Genomic DNA, 19,138 nt, shown 5'->3' on the forward strand with positions numbered 1-19,138 from the left:
AGAGCAGTTGGCAGGGTATCCCAGCTGGCAGGGGCAGAGCTGCATCACCCTAGCCACAGAGCCTATTGGCTACAAGCTTCCCAGTCAGCAGCTCGGGATGACAGCAGTTTACAGGCTCATAGGTTGCCAAGGGGACTATGGGCTAGACCATGTGGGATATGAGTTCAAATCTAGCTCTTAACCTCTAGCTCTTGACCTTGCTGTCCCTGTCTGAACTGTTTGCTCAACTGTCAAATGGGGGAGTAAATGTCTGCCCCATAGCTTGTGGAGAGAATACAGTGGGCTCATGGTTGCTGGCAAGAGGAGCCCCTTTCTCCCACTGCCCACCTTTGGCAAGGCCTGGACTTCCTGCTTCTGCAGGGATTGCCAAGGCCTGTGAGCAGAACCTGCAGAAAACCTTGCGCTTCGGGGGTCGTCTGGAGCTCCCCAGCAGCATAGAGCTTCGGGCTATGTTGGTAAGCATGGGGTAGAAGTAGGTTCAAATTGAATGGGAAGCTGGGCACAGTGGCTCACACCTGTAATTCCAGCATTTTGGAAGGCTGAGGCAGGCAAATCACCTGAGGTCAGGAGTGCAAGAGCAGTCTGGCCAACATGGCAAAACTCTATCTCTACTAAAAATACAAAAATTAGCCGGGCATGGTGGCAAGCACCTGTAATCCCAGCTACTCAGGAGGCTAAGACAGGAGAATTGCTTGAACCCAGGGGGCAGAGGTTGCCATGAGCCAAGATCACACCGCTGCATCCCAGCCTCGGTGACAGATCAAGACTCCATGTCAAAAAACAAAAATGAATGGATAGGAGAGACAGCCCTGCCCAGAGACCTCTGTGTCGGGTGCATTGCACTCAGGGTCATGCAGACAGGCCCTGCAAGGCCCAGGTGCTCAAGTGTTCCTACACATGCAAGCCCAGGACACTTTGGCTTGGGAACTCCTAGGGCAGGGGACAAGGGCCACTCAGATCTCAGGACTCAACCTGTCACCCCTCTCCCACCTGCCCACCCCCAGGCAGGCCGCAGTTCCAAGAGGCAACTCTTTCTTCTTCCTGGAGGCCTTGAACGCCATCTCAAAATCAAAACGTGCACTGTAAGTGAAGGAATGTCTTCTGCAGTCAGGTACTGGAGGGGCAGGAACAAGAACAGCCCAGGCTCCAGGATGGGGATGGAGTAAGCCCCCAAGGCTGCTGAACCCTCCCAGGCTCTCAAACAGTCCCACAAGGCAGGACTTATTTCTCAGAAGAGCAAACTGCGCCTCGGAGAGGTTAGGCCTCTGGCTCAGGTCATCCTGCAGAAAAGGGACGGAAGCAGATTTTGAACCTAAGTCTCAGACCACACGCTGTGTTCTTTCCCTGCCTGAGGCTGATTTTCAGAGACCTCAGAGGATTGTGCACCTCTGTGAAGAGGGCTGAGGAACTCCACACATGGCTTCTGGGGCTTGAGTGGGGCCAGAGGACAGAGGTGAATCCTAACTGACATGGCCTCATCCCTTCCACTCCCACCCCCACCCCCAGGTGGCCCTGGACGTAATAGAAGAGATCTGTGCTGAGATGGCTCTGACACGCCCCGAGGCCTTTAATGAATATGTTATCTTCGTTGTCACCAACCGTGGTGAGTGCCAGAAAGACTGAGCATGCTGGGCTCATTCTTATCCCCCGGCCTTGGGCCATGTGGGGCCTCCACCCAGACTTTAGGGCCCAAGTCAGGTGCCACTTCCAGGAAGCCCCTTGACCCCTGTGGGGAAGGATCTCTTTGTGTACCAAGCACCCCCAGCTCTTCATCTGTCCCTCTCTGCTTTGCTTATTTTGCCTCACTTTGTGGTGAGGGCCCTCTCTCATCTCTCCCTTTGCCCCTCAGGGCATGCTCAATGGGAGGACATAGGCTGTGCCCTCGAGGAGATTGCATCCTGGGAAGGTTTCCATTAGTAGCCCCACACTCCTGGAACCTAAAGGTGCAAGCCTTCTTTCCTGCCTCGCATGCCTTATAATGGCCAGAGGAGCCACTCCTGAGATGTCACTGAGTCCCTCTCAAGGGCTCCTGGGACCATAGGTGACCGTCATGTATCCCAAAGTCCCTCCCATCTACTGCCTGCCCTAGGGTCTAGATCATGGTCTTGCCTCCTGTCACCAGCTGGTCAGCTCCAGCAATCCCCAGCCAGCCCTCCCTACCACTGCCTCAGCCCTCAGCCATGTGCTGTCAGCCCTGCCTGCCCACCCAAGTCCAGCTAAGACATTAGTGGAGAATGGCAGGTAACAAAACAGTCCTAATAACTGACGTTTATTGAACAGATGCTGTGCCCCAGGCATAATTCAAAGCATTTCAGGCCAGGTATGGTGGCTCATGCCTGTAATCTCAGCACTTTGGGAGGCTGAGGCGGGTGGATCACTGGAGGCCAGGAGTTCAAAAGCAGCCTGGCCAACATGGCAAAACCCATCTCTACTAAAAATGAGCCAAGCATGGCAGTGCGCACCTGTAATTCCAGCTACTCGGGAGACTGAGGCATGATAATCACTTGAACCCAGAAGGCGGAGGTTGCAGTGAGCCATCATCATGCCACTGCACTCCAGCCTGGGTGATGGAGTGGGATTCTGTCTCAAAAAAGAAAAAAAAAACAGCATTTCATTCTGTGAACTCTTTTAATCCCCACAACAACCTTATGAAGTGAAGGCTGTTAGCCTTCCCATTTACAGATGGGGAAACTGAGGCCCAGGGAGGCTGTATTAGTTTCCTATTGCTGCTATAACAGATTATCACAAATTTAGTGGCTTAAAAAAACACAAATATATTACCTTAAAATTCTGAAAGTCAGAAGTTCTAAAATGAAAATAGCATCAGGGCCAGGTTCCTTCTGGAGGCTCTAGGGAAGAATCTGTTTCCTTTCCTTTTCCAGCTTCTAGAGGCCACCCGCATTCCTTGGCTCATGGCCCCTTCCTCCACCTCCAAAGCCAGCAGCATAGAATCCTTAAATCTCTCTCCCCACCAGCCTCTGCTTCTGGTCTCACATCTCCTCCTCTGACTCTGACCCTTCTGCTTTCCTCTTATGAGGATCCCTCTGCTGATGTTGGGCCTGCTTGCATAATCCAGGATCATCTTCATTTCCAGATCCTTAACTTAATCACATCTGCAGAGTGCCTTTTGCCAAGAAGGTGACATATTCACAAGTTCTAGGGGTTAGGACCTGGACATCTTTGGAGGGGTCATTATTCCGCCTGTCACAGAAGTTGTGACTTACCCACAGTCACATAGTGGTAATCATATAATCATACCAAACTCCCTTTGTTTAGTAAGATTTTATCGCAGGTGTGAGATGGGTGGCAGAAATGTCAATGAAAGAGAGAAAAACTTGAGCCTCACAGGCTCAGACCCCAATCCTCCCCACCCCCACCTATGCCAGGGGGTCTCTCCTGAAGGAGGTCTGCAGAAAGGTACCCAGGGGGTCTCATGGTCTGAAGCCTCTTTTGTTTGTGTTTGTCCCAAGCCTCCTCTGGAAAGGATACAGGCCATAATACAGGCCACCTTCCCATCCAGGCAGGCCACCCTTGGGGCACTCTTCAGCAGCTCCTCTTTACCCAGGAGAAATGGAGCATTACTTATAGCTTTGAATTGGAGTGATTCCCGTCTGTGGTCATGAACATTTCAATAAAACATAGGGCACCCCATTCAACACATACATTTTCCTTTAACAAGGAAGCTGTGTCCCAGAGCAGGTAGATAATTTGCCTGAGGTGATACCTCACCTGGGTAGCAGGTTGGGGTCTGCACACATGCTCTGTACAGGTACACACGTGTGTGCACACATGTCCCCACCCAGTCCTGCCTCCCTGCTCTCTGCAGGCCAGCATGTGTGCCCACTCAGTCGCCGTGCTTACATCCTGGACGTGGCCTCCGAGATGGAGCAAGTGGATGGCGGCTACATGCTCTGGTTCCGGCGTGTGCTCTGGGATCAGCCACTCAAGTTCGAGAATGAGCTGTATGTGACCATGCACTACAACCAGGTCAGCACACATGGGCTTCTCTGGACTCTGGGACCTTCTAGTCTCCCCGGGCCTGTGAGTCAGACTCCACAACCTTGGTATTTGATGATTCAGGCCCTGTGGACCTCTCTAACCCTGAGGCCTCTGCTCCCCTATGTGGTCTCTTGGAAGAAGTCGAAACAGCCCTCACTACCTTTGAGGGCCTTTGCACATGCCATCCCTCCATCTGGACTTCCCAGCTTATCTAATTCCTCTCCAGCAAGCTGCCTCCAAACAGCACCTCTTCCATTAGGCCCTCTTTGAGGTCTGCTTTCCTTCCGATTTCTTCTTCTGAACATGGGCCTGTCCTTTGTTTTATGTGCTAAGCCAGGCTTTGCTGATATTGTCACTTTTGTCTGTGTGTTATTCTACTCTGAGACTTGGAAGTCCTCTAAGTCAGGATCATGGAGTTTACAAAGTCTGGGTTCTCCCCTACTGTGCCAGTATATTTGGAAGTGCTTGGACAGAAAGTGTGTATTTTTGTGGAACTGGTGCCAAAACTTCAGGAATTGTACACAATATGGTCACATAGCTTTTGCGGCCACATGGTGTCACTGTTGAAGCATAGCCCTATGCAGTCCAGCACCACGCTACTCAATGTGAAGCCTGTGGACTGGTGAAAACGGGATGCAAATCCTCAAGTCCCGCCTCAAACCTCCTGGCTCAGAGCTTCTGGGGCACAGCCTGGACGTCTATTTTGGCAAGCCCTCCTGTGACTCAGGCACACTCAATTTTGAGAAACATCAGGCCTGATAGATACTCGTGCACACTGCAGTGTTGATTCTCTGATCTGACCAGCCAGCCCACATCCTGGCAAGGTTGCTGTGGGGACTCCTTCATAGGCATCAAGGCCATTGTCTTCCCATATCACCATTATCTGTTTCTGCCATCATTCTCCAAAACCCAGGAAAGTAACACGCCATCCTACCCCAGAAGAGGATGGGGCTGCAGTCATTAAACTTGCATGTCCCCAGGCCCCCTGCAGCTGGGTGACTACACGCATGCCTGCCTGGCAGCCCCTCACCCAGGTGCTCCCTGCAGGTCCTGCCTGACTACCTGAAGGGCCTCTTCAGCAGCATGCCAGCCAGCCGGCCCAGCGAGCAGCTGTTGCAGCAGGTGTCCAAGCTGGCTTCACTGCAGCACCGCGCCAAGGACCACTTCTACCTGCCGAGTGTGTGAGCACCTGCTCAGCTAGGGTGGATAGGCAACCCTGCCCTTTCAGCCCACCTCCACCCTCCTCAGAGCTGGCTGTCCCCAGGCCCCCAGGCTCCCCTCTTGTACCAGTGGGGCTGTCTGGGAAGGGGCTGTCCTTGCCTGGGGGTTGAAGTCTCCACCTACCTATAGGAGCTGGGACCCCACCTCTCTCTCACAAGTTGCTTCTGGTTGGTATTATTGACTCAGGCCAAAGGGAATAATTAAAAAAAAAAAAAAAAAAAAAAAAAAAGCTTTCAGGGCCAGGCTCGGTGGCTGACGCCTGTAATCCCAGCACTTTGGGAGGCAGAGGTAGGTGGATCGCCTGAGGTTAGGAGTTTGAGATTAGCCTAACCAACATAGTGAAACCCTGTCTCTACTAAAAATACAAAAAATTAACTGGGCATGGTAGCGGGTGCCTGTAATCCCAGCTACTTGGGAGGCTGAGGCAGGAGAATCACTTGAGCCCGGGAGGCAGAGGTTGCGATGAGCCGAAACTGCGCCATTGCACTCCAGCCTAGGCAATAAGAGCGAGACTCTGTCTCAAAAAAAAAAGAAAAGAAAAGAAAAAAAAAGCTTCCAGGACACACGTTCCCTGTGGTTCAGGAAACACATGTGGCTATACAGAAAGATTAGCCACAAAAGCATTCACTGCAATGCTGCTCCAACAGCAGAATATCAGAAGTAACCTCAATATCCAACAACAAGGAGTCATCAAGTAAATTGTGGGTGTTAGCCTTTATTTACTTATGTATTTAATTAATTTTTTATTTCTTTCTTTAAAAAAAAAGATGGGCCGGGTGCGGTGGCTCAAGCCTGTAATCCCAGCACTTTGGGAGGCCGAGGCGGGTGGATCACGAGGTCAAGAGATCGAGACCATCCTGGTCAACATGGTGAAACCCCGTCTCTACTAAAAATACAAAACATTAGCTGGGCATGGTGGCACGTGCCTGTTATCCCAGCTATTCAGGAGGCTGAGGCAGGAGAATCGCCTGAACCCAGGAGGCGGAGGTTGCGGTGAGCCGAGATTGCGCCATTGCACTCCAGCCTGGGTAACAAGAGTGAAACTCCATCTCAAAAAAAAAAAAAGATGTACCACTTTTTATAGTGACCAGGGTCTTGCTCTGTTGCCCAGGCTGAACTTTCTTTTATGATTACGTTCCTCAGGCTGGTCTTGAACTCCTGGGCTCAAGCAACCCTCCTGCCTCAGCCTCCCAAAGCAGTGGGATTACAAGAATGAGCCACCCTGCCCAGCCTAGACAGCATTTAAACTGATGTTCTCAAAGATATAATGAATGCTCACAGTCATTCTCAAATTTTTGATCTCAGGATCTTTTTACACTCTTGAAAAGAGGACCTGGGCCGGGCACAGTGGCTCACACCAGTAATCCCAGTACTTTGGGAGGCTGAGGTGGGCAGATCACCTGAGGTCAGGAGTTTGAGACCAGCCTGGCCAACGTGGTGAAACCCTGTCTCTATAAAAATGCAAAAAAAAAAAAAAAAAAAAAAAAAAATTAGCCAGGTATAGTGGTGGACACCTGTAATCCCAGCTACTTGGGAGTCTGAAGCAGGAGACTGGCTTGAACCTGGGAGGTGGAGGTTGCAGTGAGCCGAGATTGTGCCACTGCACTCCAGCCTATGTGACAAGCGTGAAACTCTATCTCAAAATAATAATAATAACAATAATAGTAGGACCTCATGGCGGAGCGCAGTGGCTCACACCTCTAATCCCAGCACTCTGGGAGGCCAAGGCGGGTGGATCACCTAAGGTCAAGAGTTTGAGACCAGCCTGGCCAACATGGTGAAACCGTATCTCTACTAAAAATACAAAAATTTAAAATTATAAAATACAAAAATACTCCAAGTGCACACCACACCCAGCTAATTTTTTGTATTTCTCTAAGTAGAGATGGGGTTTCACCATGTTGCTCAGGATGGTCTTGATCTCTTGACCTTGTGAGCTGCCCACCTCGGCCTCCCAAAGTGCTAGGATTACAAGCATGAGCCACCACGCCCAGTGAAAATGGTTTTTAACCCCCTAAACAACACTTTGAGAACCCCTGGAAAAAAGAATAGTAAAATGATGTCTGTACCATGTATATCCCAGTACCTATAACACAATAAGGGCTCAATATGTAAAGCTCCTTATTTTTATTTAATTTTTTTATTTCTTTTGAGACAGGGTCTCTCTCTGTCACTCAAGCTGGAGTTCAGTGGCCCAATCACAGCTCACTGCAGCCTTGACCTCTTGGGCTCTAGTGATCCTCCCACCTCAGCCTCCCAAGTAGCTGGAACCCACAAGCACATGCCACAATGCCCAGTTAATTTTTAAATTTTTTGTAGAGACGGGTCTCACCATGTTCCCCAGGCTGGTCTTGAACTCTTGGGCTCAAGTTATCCTCCCTCTTTAGCCTCCCAGAGTCTTGAAATTATAGACATAAGCTGCTAAGCCTAGCCAAAAGCTGCTGCTGCTGCTGCTGCTTCTTTTTTTAATGTGTGATTTTAAGTGAAAAGAGCAGGAAGCACGTAAAGATAATGATCCCAATCCTGGATGAAAATCATTGAGTTCTTACTTTTTGCAAGGGACTCTACATATGCATTATCTCAGCTATTCTTCCCAACTGCACTTTATTTTCCCCATTTACAGAAAAGGCCCAGAGAGGTTATATGGCTTGCTGAAGTCTAGCCCGCTAATCATGGGTGAACCAGGATCCAAAACTGGGGAGGGTGGGTTCAGATGCCAGGCCCTTACCCCAGCAGTGCAAAAGAGGACAGATGTTGCCCAGGGGATCTCTTGGGAGGAGAGGGTTCCCCTGGCTTTCTCCCAACCCTTCCTTCATCTGCAGCTCCAGCTGGTCAAGATGGGCTGGGACAGCTATTGATATTTTCCAGATATCCCAAGAGGTAAAGGGACTGTCTGAGGTAGCCAGCATATGTCAGAGGGAAGATGGCTGGGGTGAGTTGATGCCCAGGGGCCCCAGCCTGGAGGCCCAGCACTCCTCTGCTCAAGTCTCTGCCCAGCCCTGCCCAAGGCTTTGCCCACCATGATGTTTCCTCTCACTCCTCTGGCTTTTGCTTCTCCTTGGAGGCAGGAGGTATGAAGGATGAAATAGCCTTGGGTTAGGCCAGGTGTGGTGGCTCACCACTGTAATCCTAACACTTTGGGAGGCTGGGGCGGGCAGATCACCTGAGGTCAGGAGTTCAAGACCAGCCTGACCAACATGGAGAAACCCTGTCTCTACCAAAAATACAAAAAATTAGCTGGGCATGGTGGCACATGCCTGTAATCCCAGCTACTCAGGAGGCTAAGGCAGGAGAATCACTTGAACCCAGGAGGCAGAAGTTGCAGTGAGCTGAGATCGCACCAGTACACTCTAGCCTGGACAATAAGAGCGAAACTCCATCTCAAAAAAAAAAGAAGGCCGGGCGCGGTGGCTCAAGCCTGTAATCCCAGCACTTTGGGAGGCCGAGGCGGGTGGATCACGAGGTCGAGAGATCGAGACCATCCTGGTCAACATGGTGAAACCCCGTCTCTACTAAAAATACTAAAAATTAGCTGGGCATGGTGGCGCGTGCCTGTAATCCCAGCTACTCAGGAGGCTGAGGCAGGAGAATTGCCTGAACCCAGGAGGCGGAGGTTGCGGTGAGCCAAGATCGCGCCATGGCACTCCAGCCTGGGTAACAAGAGCGAAACTCCGTCTCAAAAAAATTAAAAAAATTAAAAAAAAGAAAAAGAAATTGCCTTAGGTTCAAGTCTTGCTCCTGCCAACCGATGGCGCTAACTCACTCAGTCACTGTGTGACCTTATCTAGTCAGTGAACTTCTCAGAGCCTCAGTTACCTTAACTGCAAACAGGGATCCTAGTGGTACTGGCCCAGGCAGTGTTTAAACAGTACCAAGCCACTGTGGGTGCCTCTACCGCACCTTCAGCCCATTTACACTCCCCAACATAGAGTTACAGAGATCAGGTTTGCTCCTCATGCATGGTGCATGGTGAGGATTGCATGAGCCTGTGAGCTCACTCAGGACCTTTTCCCCTCCCTCCGTACATAGGCGAGAAGTCCAGGATTACATACCAGCTCAGCTCTACCGTACAACAGCAGGCTCAACCTGGCTCAACCTGGTCAGCCAGCACCGGCAGCAGACACAGGCACTCAGCCCCCACCAGGCTCGTGCCCAATTTCTGGGTAAAAGCTGCAGGGCAGGGGAGGTGATCATATGGGTCTTTGCTGAGGAGGGTGGTCATGGAGGGTGGGTATGGAGGCACCTCTTTTCTTTGCACAAAGGCATTTTTCAGTGCTGGCTAAACTGAGCACCTCCCTGGAGAAAACATGTTTTACAATTTTTATGGAGATGTCACCTAGGCTCAGAATGGCCCTGGGCAGAGGAAGAAGAGCTGCACACAGGGATAGAGGAAGAAGCAGTGAGAAGGGAGGCCAGAGATGGGTGGAGACCCAGACCGAGGACTCCTGCACTGGCTGAATACAGCCCAGAGAAGATGCAGGCCGCAGGCCAGCTGTGCAGTTCAGAGCCAGGGCTGTTGTCAGTGAGTCCTATGCAGCACGTAACTGCTGGCCCCTCTCCCTGCCCAGGTCTCCTCAGCGCCCTACCTATGTTTGGCTCCTCCTTCTTCTTCATCCAGAGCTGCAGCAACATCGCTGTGCCAGCCCCTTGCATCCTTGCCGTCAACCACAATGGCCTCAACTTTCTCAGCACAGAGACTCATGTGAGTGGCCTCAGCCTGGCCCTGTCATCACCACCCTCTGTTCCCTGGTCCCCTAACCCCTCCAAGGGGCCAAGACCTCCAGCTGCTGAAGCCCGGTTCCACTGCTTACCACTTGCATGATCTCAGGCAAGTCTCTTCCTCTCTTTAAGCCTTGCTTTCCTCATCTGGAAAATGAGGCTAAGAATTGAGCCCTACCCATAGGGCTGTTGTGAAGGTGACATGAGGTAAAACATACCCTAAGCACTCAAATAGTGCATCCGTGTGCTTGAGCTGCCATAACAAAAGACCACAGACTCAGTAGCTTCAACAACAGAAGTTTATTTCTCACAGTTCTGGAGGCTGGAGGTCCAAGGTCAAGGTGTCAGCAGGTTTGGTTTCTTTGATGGTTTGCAGACAGTGTCTTCTCACTGTGTCCTCACATGGCCTTTCCTCTGTGTGTGCACAACACTGGTATCTCTTTATGTATCCAAATTTCCTCTTATAAGGACATCTGTCATATTAGATGACTCCATTTTAACTTAATCACTCCTTTAAAGGCCTTATTTCTAAATACAGTCTGAAGCATTGGGAGTTAGGGCTTCAACATGGGGATTTGGTGGGGGACACAATTCAGCCCATAAGTAGGATCTGTTACCCCCTTAGCTTTTGCTCCCAGAACTAGACCCTGAGACCAGGATTCAAAGGCAAGTGGTTGATTTAGAGTTGATTACAGGAAACACTGGAGTGAGGAAGTCAGTCAGGGAAGGGATGGAGCCAGTAAAGGGCATGTTAGCAAGCAAGTTGCTGATGTGGGCACCTGGAGTTCAGTCCTGCGGGGGCCCCGAGAGATAGCCTAGAGCTTTCCTTCTCTCCTCGGGGAGAGGGAGCCAGAGTGTCTATTCAGCTTCCCATCTATCATTAGCAAGGCTTCTTTCTGAGACATTAACTCTCCATCACTCTGACTTTTTCTGTGTGTAATCCAAGTTTGCTTCCTGGGCCAGAAAAAAGCCCCTAGAAAGGCTAGACACATTGACTCACATCTGTAACCCTAGCACTTAGGGAAGCAGAGGCAGGAGGATTGCTTGAGCCCAGGAGTTTGAGACCTGCCTGGGCAACAAAGGAGGCCCTGTTCTCCACAAAAAGGAAGTTTTAAAAAGAGGTGCAGGTGTTCACAAGAAGCCACTTTGATGTGAAGTTCAGGGCACCAACAGCATCTACTAAGTGTATCCCAAGCACTTAAGACCAGTGCCTGGCACATGGTAGATGCATCATCAGTATTTGTTGAATCAGTTTCACAGGTGAGGAAAACTGAGGTCCAGAAAGGTAAAGTGACTTGCTCAAGGTCACACAAGTCACTGGGGAACATGTACTTGAACTGGAGTCTCCTGCCTCCTACTGATCTGATTTGCAGGTGAGGGGTAAGAGTGGTTGAGACTATCCCCACCCACAGGCCTGTCTGGCCCCTCTCCCTCTCCCCCTACTCACAGGAACTGATGGTGAAGTTCCCCCTGAAGGAGATCCAGTCAACGCAGACCCAGCGGCCCACAGCCAACTCCAGCTACCCCTACGTGGAGATTTCGCTGGGGGATGTGGTGACCCAGCGAACCTTGCAGCTGCAGCTGGAGCAGGTGGGCCCAGCCCTCACCCCAGCATTCCACTCACTGGGCTTTTCTCTGGATCTGGTCTGAAGACAGGTCAGGTCCCTGCCATGCTCCAGGGAATATCCAGGCCAGTGCATGAGACAGAACCAACCCCAGCACAGCACAGAACTGCAGGACATTATGGTGGTCATCCAGGGAAGCAACTTGGCAGTGGGAACACAGGAAAGGGCAGTACGGAGCCATAGAAGGTTGATGAGAGGACAAGGGCACCAGAGGTTTGAGAAGGTTCACCTGGGCTGAGATGTGGAGGCTTGCTTGTAGACCCTGAGATTGAGGTGGGGAAAGTGAGTTTCTTGTGTGACAGATGGTAAAACTGAGACCCATCTGTCCCATGCCTTCCCATGTTTGCAGCAACTGCGGCTGTTACTCAAAAGGCAGGGGTGGGCTGGGAGCGGTGGCTCATATCTGTAATCCCAGCGGAGGCCGAGGTGGGCAAATCACCTGAAGTTGGGAGTTAGAAACCAGACTGACCAACATGGAGAAACCCCATCTCTACTAAAAATACAAAGTTACCCCGGTGTGGTGGTGCATGCCTGAAATCCCAGCTACTTGGCAGGCTGAGGCAGGAGAATCGCTTGACCCCGGGAGATGGAGGTTGCAGTTAGCCGAGATCGTACCATCGCACTCCAGCCTGGGCAACAAGAGTGAAATTAAAAAATAACCAGTCTTAGCCGGGCGCGGTGGCTCACGCCTGTCATCCCAGCACTTTGGGAGGCTGAGGCGGGCGGATCACAAGGTCGAGAGATCGAGACCATCCTGGGCAACACGGTGAAACCCCGTCTCTACTAAAAATACAAAAAAAAAAAAATTAGCTGGGCATGGTGGCGCGTGCCTGTAATCCCAGCTACTCAGGAGGCTGAGGCAGGAGAATTGCCTGAACCCAGGAGGCGGAGGTTGCGGTGAGCCGAGATCGCGCCATTGCACTCCAGCCTGGGTAACAAGAGCGAAACTCCGTCTCAAAAAAAAAATAAAATAAAATAACCAGTCTGGGTGATTTTAGTCGATAGTCCTGTAGTCCCAGCTGCCTTTAGCCCTGTAGTCCTTTAGTCCCACGTGCCTATAGTCCCAGTTATTTAGGAGGCTGAGGTGGGAGGATTGCTTGAGCCCAGGAGTTGGAGTTAGGGCTGCAGTGAGCTGTGATAATGCCACTGCACTCCAGCCTGGGTGGCAAAGTGAGACCCCGATTCTAAAATAAAATTTAAAAAAGCATGGATGGCCGGGTGCGGTGCAGTGGCTCACGCCTGTAATCCCAGCACTTTGGGAGGCCGAGGTGGGTGGATCATGAGGTCTAGAGATCGAGACCATCCTGGTCAACATGGTGAAACCCCGTCTCTACTAAAAATACAAAAAATTAGCTGGGCATGGTGGTGCACGCCTGTAATCCCAGCTACTCAGGAGGCTGAGGCAGGAGAATTGCCTGAACCCAGGAGGCGAGGTTGCAGTGAGCCGAGATTGCGCCATTGCACTCCAGCCTGGGTAACAAGAGTGAAACTCCATCTCAAAAAAAAAAAAAAACAACACACACACACACACAAAAAAAAAAAAAAAAAAAAAGCATGGATGACCTCTAGGCTCCTGTCCAAGTCTCACAGTTTTCACCCCACTGAGGAGACAGGCTTCAGGCCCAGAGAAGGTATAGAGTCAAGGTTGACACCCACATGTCTGCCCTGTCTAGCCTGTGACATACCCTCTCCAGGTCTAGGCCCAGCACCACTCCCATGATTTCCCAGGGCAAGAGAGAGGGTCTTCCACTGCCCTAGCTCTGCCTCTGAGGGACAGGACCAGAACAAAGTCTCCTTTCCAAGGGACACAGGGGGAAACCTTGGAAAGGAGTCCTTTGGAAAACCTGTTACTTAGGCCTAGGGTCCTAATGCATTCCCCACCATGCCCCAATCTGCTCCTGCCTGGGGTCACACAGATCCTTGCCTTACCCACTGGTAGCCTTGGGCCCCAGGCCTGCCCCCTCCTTCCCTGAGACTGCCTACCTGAGCCCCTGCAATGGTGCTGTGGTGTTCTCCTACCTCCTTTTGTTTTCCCCCCAGTAGAGACAGGGTCTTGCTATGTTGCCCAGACTAGTCTTAAACTCCTGACCTCAAATGATCCTCCCACCTCAGTTTCCTGAAATGCTGGGATTACTAGCTGAGCCACGGCACCCATCCTTCTCCAACCTCCTTGTATGAGCCTGGTCATTCCTTCTTTGGTTCTCTTCTGGTCCTTCCTCCCCTAGAAAATCTGTTTGTTTGTTTGTTTGTTTGTTTGTTTGTTTGTTTGTTTGTTTCAAGACAGAGTCTGGCTCTGTTGCCTAGGTTCGAGTGCAGTGGCATGATCTTGGCTCACTGCAACCTCCATCTCTTGTGTTCAAGCAATAATCCCACCTCACCCTCCCGAGTAGCTGGGACTGCAGGTGCATGCCACCATGTCTAATATTTGTATTTTTAGTAGAGACGGGGTTTCACCATGTTGGCCAGGTTGGTCTCAAACTCCTGACCTCAAGTGATCCACCACCTCAGCTTCCTAAAGTGTAGGGATTACAGGTGTATGCCACCATACCTGGCCCCCGAGACAATCTCTAAACGTTGCTGACTCTGGGCCTCTCCCCAGGGAACCCCGTCTGATCCTGAGGCTTTCAAAACCATGTCTACCATCACAGCACCGATATTTCTTTTTTTGTGGGAGTCTCGCTGTCACCCAGGCTGGAGTGCAATGGCGTGATCTCAGTTCACTGCAATCTTCACCTCCTGGGTTCAGGAGATTCTCCTGCCTTAGCCTCGTGAGTAGCTGGAATTATAGGCACACATCACCATGCCCGGCTAATTTTTTGTATTTTTACTAGAGACAGGGTTTGACCATGTTGGCCAGGCTGGTCTCAAACTCCTGACCTCATGATCCACCCACCTAGGGCTCCCAAAGTGCTGGGATTATAGCGTGAGCCACCGTGCCTAGCCCAGCATCCATATTTCTACCTTCTGCCCAGACCCCCCGAGCTCCAGGCTCCTTCAGCATCTCCCTTGGAAACTAACAGTCCTCTCCAGCTTTCCTCCCTATCCTCCCAGGCACTCAGGCCCCAAACCTGGGAGTCCATCCCATCCCTGTCCCCTCCTCTCATGACCTTGGTGGCCTCCTCTCCCACCTCCCTCCCCTCTGCTCATTCCTTCAGCCACCCTGGCTCCCTGGTGCTGAGCTTGTTCTTCCTGCCCTGGGCCCTCTGCCCTCACTATTCTCTCCACCTGGAATGCTCTTCCCTGATTCATCACAGGGCCCACTCTCTCCCTTTACTTGGGTTTCAGTACAAATATCACCTTTTTCCAGAAGGCTTCCATAACCCTCCTCCCTAAGAACTCATGGTCCATGCCTCTGTAGCCCTTATTATGGCTTGGAAATCATTTAGTTATTTGTTTATGTATTGTCTCCCTATATTAGTTCACTTTATGTTGCTATAAAGGAATACCAGAGACTATAATTTACAAAGAAAAGAACGGCCGGGCGCGGTGGCTCAAGCCTGTAATCCCAGCACTTTGGGAGGCCGAGGCGGGTGGATCACGAGGTCGAGAGATCGAGACCATCCTGGTCAACATAGTGAAACCCCGTCTCTACTAAAAATACAAAAAACTAGCTGGGCGTGGTGGCGCGTGCCTGTAATCCCAGCTACTTAGGAGGCTGAGGCAGGAGAATTGCCTGAGCCCAGGAGGCGGAGGTTGCGGTGAGCCGAGATCGCGCCATTGCACTCCAGCCTGGGTAACAAGAGCGAAACTCCGTCTCAAAAAAAAAAAAAAAAAAAAGAAAAGAAAAGAGGTTTTTCTGGCTCACGGTTATGCAGGCTATGCAAGAAGCACCTTGCCAGTATCTGCTTGGCTTCTGGGGAGGCCTCAGGAAGTTTTTACTCAAGGCGGGAGGCAAAGGGGAAGCAGGCACATCATGTGACAAGAGAGGGAACAAGACAGAGTCCAAACAACCAGCTCTTGTGTGAACTATTAGAGTGAGGACTCATTCATTACCTCCGGGTTACCAAGTCATTCATGAGGGATTTGCCTCCCACCAGGTCCTGTCTCCAACATTAGGGATCACATTTCTTTTCCTTTTTTTTTTTTTTTTTTTGAGACAAGGTCTCACTCTGTTGCCCAGGCAGAGTATCTCGGCTCACTAGAACCTCTGCCTCCCCAGTTCAAGCAATTCTCCTGCCTGAGCCTCCCAAATACTGGGATTACAGATATGTGCCACCACACCTGGCTTCTTTTTTTTAATTAATTATTTTAGTAGAGACGAGGTTTCACCATGTTGGCCAGGTTGGTCTGAAACTCCTGGCCTCAAGTGATCCACCCTCTTGGCCTCCCAAAGTGCTGGAATTACAGGTATGAGCCGCCACACCTGGCTGGGGATCACAATTCAACATGAGATTTGGAAGGAACAAATATCCAAACTGTATCATTTTCCCATCAGAATGCCAGCTCCAAGAAGCAGGAATGTGTCCATCTTGTTCATACTGTGTCTGTAGCTCAGTGCCTGGCACATAGTAGATGCTCAATACATATTTGTGGATTGCATGGGTGGGGGCATAGATGAATGGATGGATGGATGGATAAAGGCCTCTTTGGTTTTCCTACTTCCTTGCAGCATCACCTGATCTCTTTATGCTGCCACCTCTGCCTCTGGCCTGTATGTGTCAGGGGCTGCATTCATTCATGCATTCAGATCCATTGAGCATCTCTGTGTAGCAAAGATACTGAAATGACTGAGATCCCCTCAGCCCTGGCCCTCACAGAGCCTCGAGTTTTAGATATAAAAGAATCTCTCCAATATCCCTTGATCAGTGCTGGGAGGGTATATAAGGGACCAGAGCTATCTGGGAGGTAATCAGGGAGAGCTTCCAGGAGGAGGTGATGTCTAAGTGCAGCAGCGTTGCAATAGACCTGGGCCCCCATCCTGTCTACCTCTGACAGACTGTCTGAGGGGATCTTGAGGCATCCCTGCTTCTCACTGAGCCTCAGCTTCCATACTGTCAAATGCAGCAACAATCCCAGCAAGGCCTAGAACATGGCAGCAAGTGGGTAGGTAAAGGACTGGCTGGAGGGGAAGACTCCATTTGCACATACTGATTTAATTAGCTAAGGTGGCCCACAAGGCAGGGCCAGCATAGCTAACCTCAGCAGACAGCACTTCACAATGTGGCTCTCAGGCCTCTTACCATCCAGGTTCAAATCCCACCACCTACAAGTTGTGCAGTCTGGAGCTTCAAGGCCCTGCAGCTCAGTTTCCCCACCTGTGGAATGGAATATAATAGCTCCTGTCTCTTAGAGACACTGTGGGGATTAAAACAGGTAGGACACATCAGGCCTTTAGGACAAGGCCTGGCACACAGTTAACACTCAGAGAGTGCGACTAACATGATTTTATCCTTTCTCAGAGTAGCTTCCCTGGGGGGATTCCAACAACGGCTTTGATCTGAGAACCACACTCATAGATCGATTTTCTGCAATTCATTGATGCCTTCCCCTACACCCACTCCAATTGGGAGCACTGAGCCTGGGTCACTGCCCATTGTGTGCTGTGGGAGCCAGGCAGTAACCATGGCAACAGACAGAAACTGTTACCATTTATTGATTGGATTCGTATTTTTTAAATCTAAAGAATTTACATGCGGGCCGGGCGCGGTGGCTCAAGCCTGTAATCCCAGCACTTTGGGAGGCCGAGGTGGGTGGATCACGAGGTCAAGAGATCGAGACCGTCCTGGTCAACATGGTGAAACCCCGTCTCTACCAAAAATACAAAACATTAGCTGGGCATGGTGGCGCATGCCTGTAATCCCAGCTACTCAGGAGGCTGAGGCAGGAGAATTGCCTGAACCCAGGAGGCGGAGGTTGCGGTGAGCCGAGATCGCGCCATTGCACTCCAGCCTGGGTAACAAGAGCGAAACTCCGTCTCAAAAAAAAAAAAAAAAAAAAAGAATTTACATGCAATAAAGTCTCACTGAATCCTCACCACAGCCCTGTGAAGCAAGCCCACCGTCAATTGAGATCTTACAGATGAGGCCACTGAGGTTCAGAAAGGCAAAGCAATAGATCCCAGGTCACACAGCTCACACGGAGCAAAGCTCTCAGAGGCACTTGATCTCCTGCTTGCTTACCCCTTGCAGCCCACAGTCCACCATTCTTCCAGCTCCCCATGCTCCTCTTAGGCCCTGGGGGAGGTGGGAACAATGGTTCCCGAATGAATGGTGGTCTCTACCTATCTGCCAACCACCTCTCCCTTCTGCACGTCCCACCTCAAGGTAAGAGCTGGGAAATGGTTGGATGGGTGTAGACTGTCACTGTCACCAGCAGGGACTGGAACTCTGTCGCGTGGTGGCCGTGCACGTGGAGAACCTGCTCAGTGCCCGTGAGAAGCGGCTCACACTGCCCCCCAGCGAGATCACCCTGCTCTGACCCAGCCCCGAGCCCTCCAGTACCTTCTGCCAGAAGACTCACTGTGTGGCCTCAGGGTAGTCAGTGGACCTCTCAGGGTCAATTACCCCTGTAAGGGGCCAGAACCTTGGAGGACACCAAAAGGAGGCAGGAGGAGCAACTCAAATCCTCAAGAACTCAAGAAGACACATCCTGAACTGGGATAGAATGGCAGCATGCAGACTCGGGTCAGACAGCAGGAGGAACTTTCAATGTCTAACCCACGGTGGAGTGGAGCAGAAGGCAGGACCCTGAGGCCTCCTGCCTTGTACCTATTGCAGACCCTGCCCCTAACTCCTGCTATGGCACAGAAGCCCCACACCAGTTGCCTAGATGAACTGGACTCTGCCTTCAGTTTACTCAGGGTCTGACACTGGAATCTGCTCCAACTCCACATCCCAGCCCTACTTGTCCTCCTAAGGGGCCCCTCCTTGTACTGCCAGTTAGCCTGGATTTCAGTTAGCCTGGTTATTTCTGTGCAAACAAAAGGTGTGCCTGGCAGCCATTTCTCCATGGAGTTGCTGAGTGGCTGGAAAACAAGCCTGAGGGAGGAGGCAGAGTTGGAGGTAACTTAGGCCCCTGACTCAATGCCTACAAACAGATCCTCCCCCACTCCTTGGGTATTCCCAACCCCAGACCCCCATCACTTGATGGACCACAAAAGTTTGAGAGTGGTATAAGGGAGAAGTCTGGGAAAAGCCTTCTTGGAAAATGGGACATTAGCGTTGAGTTTCGAAAGATGAGTAGGAGTTTGCTAAGAATAGATGGAAGAGAGCGGGATAAAAATTCCAGAGAAAAATCATGTTTGTTTCCTGCTGTATCCCCCAGAAACCAGAGAACACCTAACACAGAGTAGGCACTTTAAAAATATTTGTCATATGAATGAAAGAATAAAAGAATGAATGTTGTTGGAAAGTGCTGGTTCTTTGAGGAGTTTCTGTGGGGCAGGGAGCACTTGGCTTGGGAATGGGAGACTAGATAGGTAGATGGGGGCATAACTGCAAGATCCGTGGCAGCAGAGAAAAGAGTTACCTACTCATTCAGCCATTCGAGCTATCCAAATACCTAGGCAAATACCAGGCACTAGCAGTTAATCACAGTCAAATCACCACAAAGTAGGACAAGACCTGTGAGTGGGA

At 50.9% G+C, this 19,138-nt stretch overlaps 1 protein-coding gene across 1 annotated transcript in view; it reads left to right on the plus strand.

Annotated features, from left to right (window-relative positions):
• The window catches only part of LOC101044282 (unconventional myosin-XV), a 60,451-nt gene extending 41,543 nt beyond the window's left edge, over window positions 1-18,908 (plus strand). The window contains exons 55-63 of the mRNA XM_074388242.1: window positions 361-455; window positions 1,005-1,082; window positions 1,507-1,603; window positions 3,827-3,987; window positions 5,047-5,180; window positions 9,250-9,383; window positions 9,789-9,922; window positions 11,389-11,529; window positions 17,880-18,908. Coding sequence (XP_074244343.1) covers window positions 361-455; window positions 1,005-1,082; window positions 1,507-1,603; window positions 3,827-3,987; window positions 5,047-5,180; window positions 9,250-9,383; window positions 9,789-9,922; window positions 11,389-11,529; window positions 17,880-17,981 — 1,076 coding nt within the window. The 3' untranslated portion in view covers window positions 17,982-18,908. The remainder of the gene's footprint in view (window positions 1-360; window positions 456-1,004; window positions 1,083-1,506; window positions 1,604-3,826; window positions 3,988-5,046; window positions 5,181-9,249; window positions 9,384-9,788; window positions 9,923-11,388; window positions 11,530-17,879) is intronic.
• The last annotated feature ends 230 nt before the right edge of the window (window positions 18,909-19,138 follow it).

The sequence above is a fragment of the Saimiri boliviensis genome, chromosome 17, assembly GCF_048565385.1.
Source record: "Saimiri boliviensis isolate mSaiBol1 chromosome 17, mSaiBol1.pri, whole genome shotgun sequence".
Lineage (NCBI taxonomy): Eukaryota > Metazoa > Chordata > Mammalia > Primates > Cebidae > Saimiri > Saimiri boliviensis.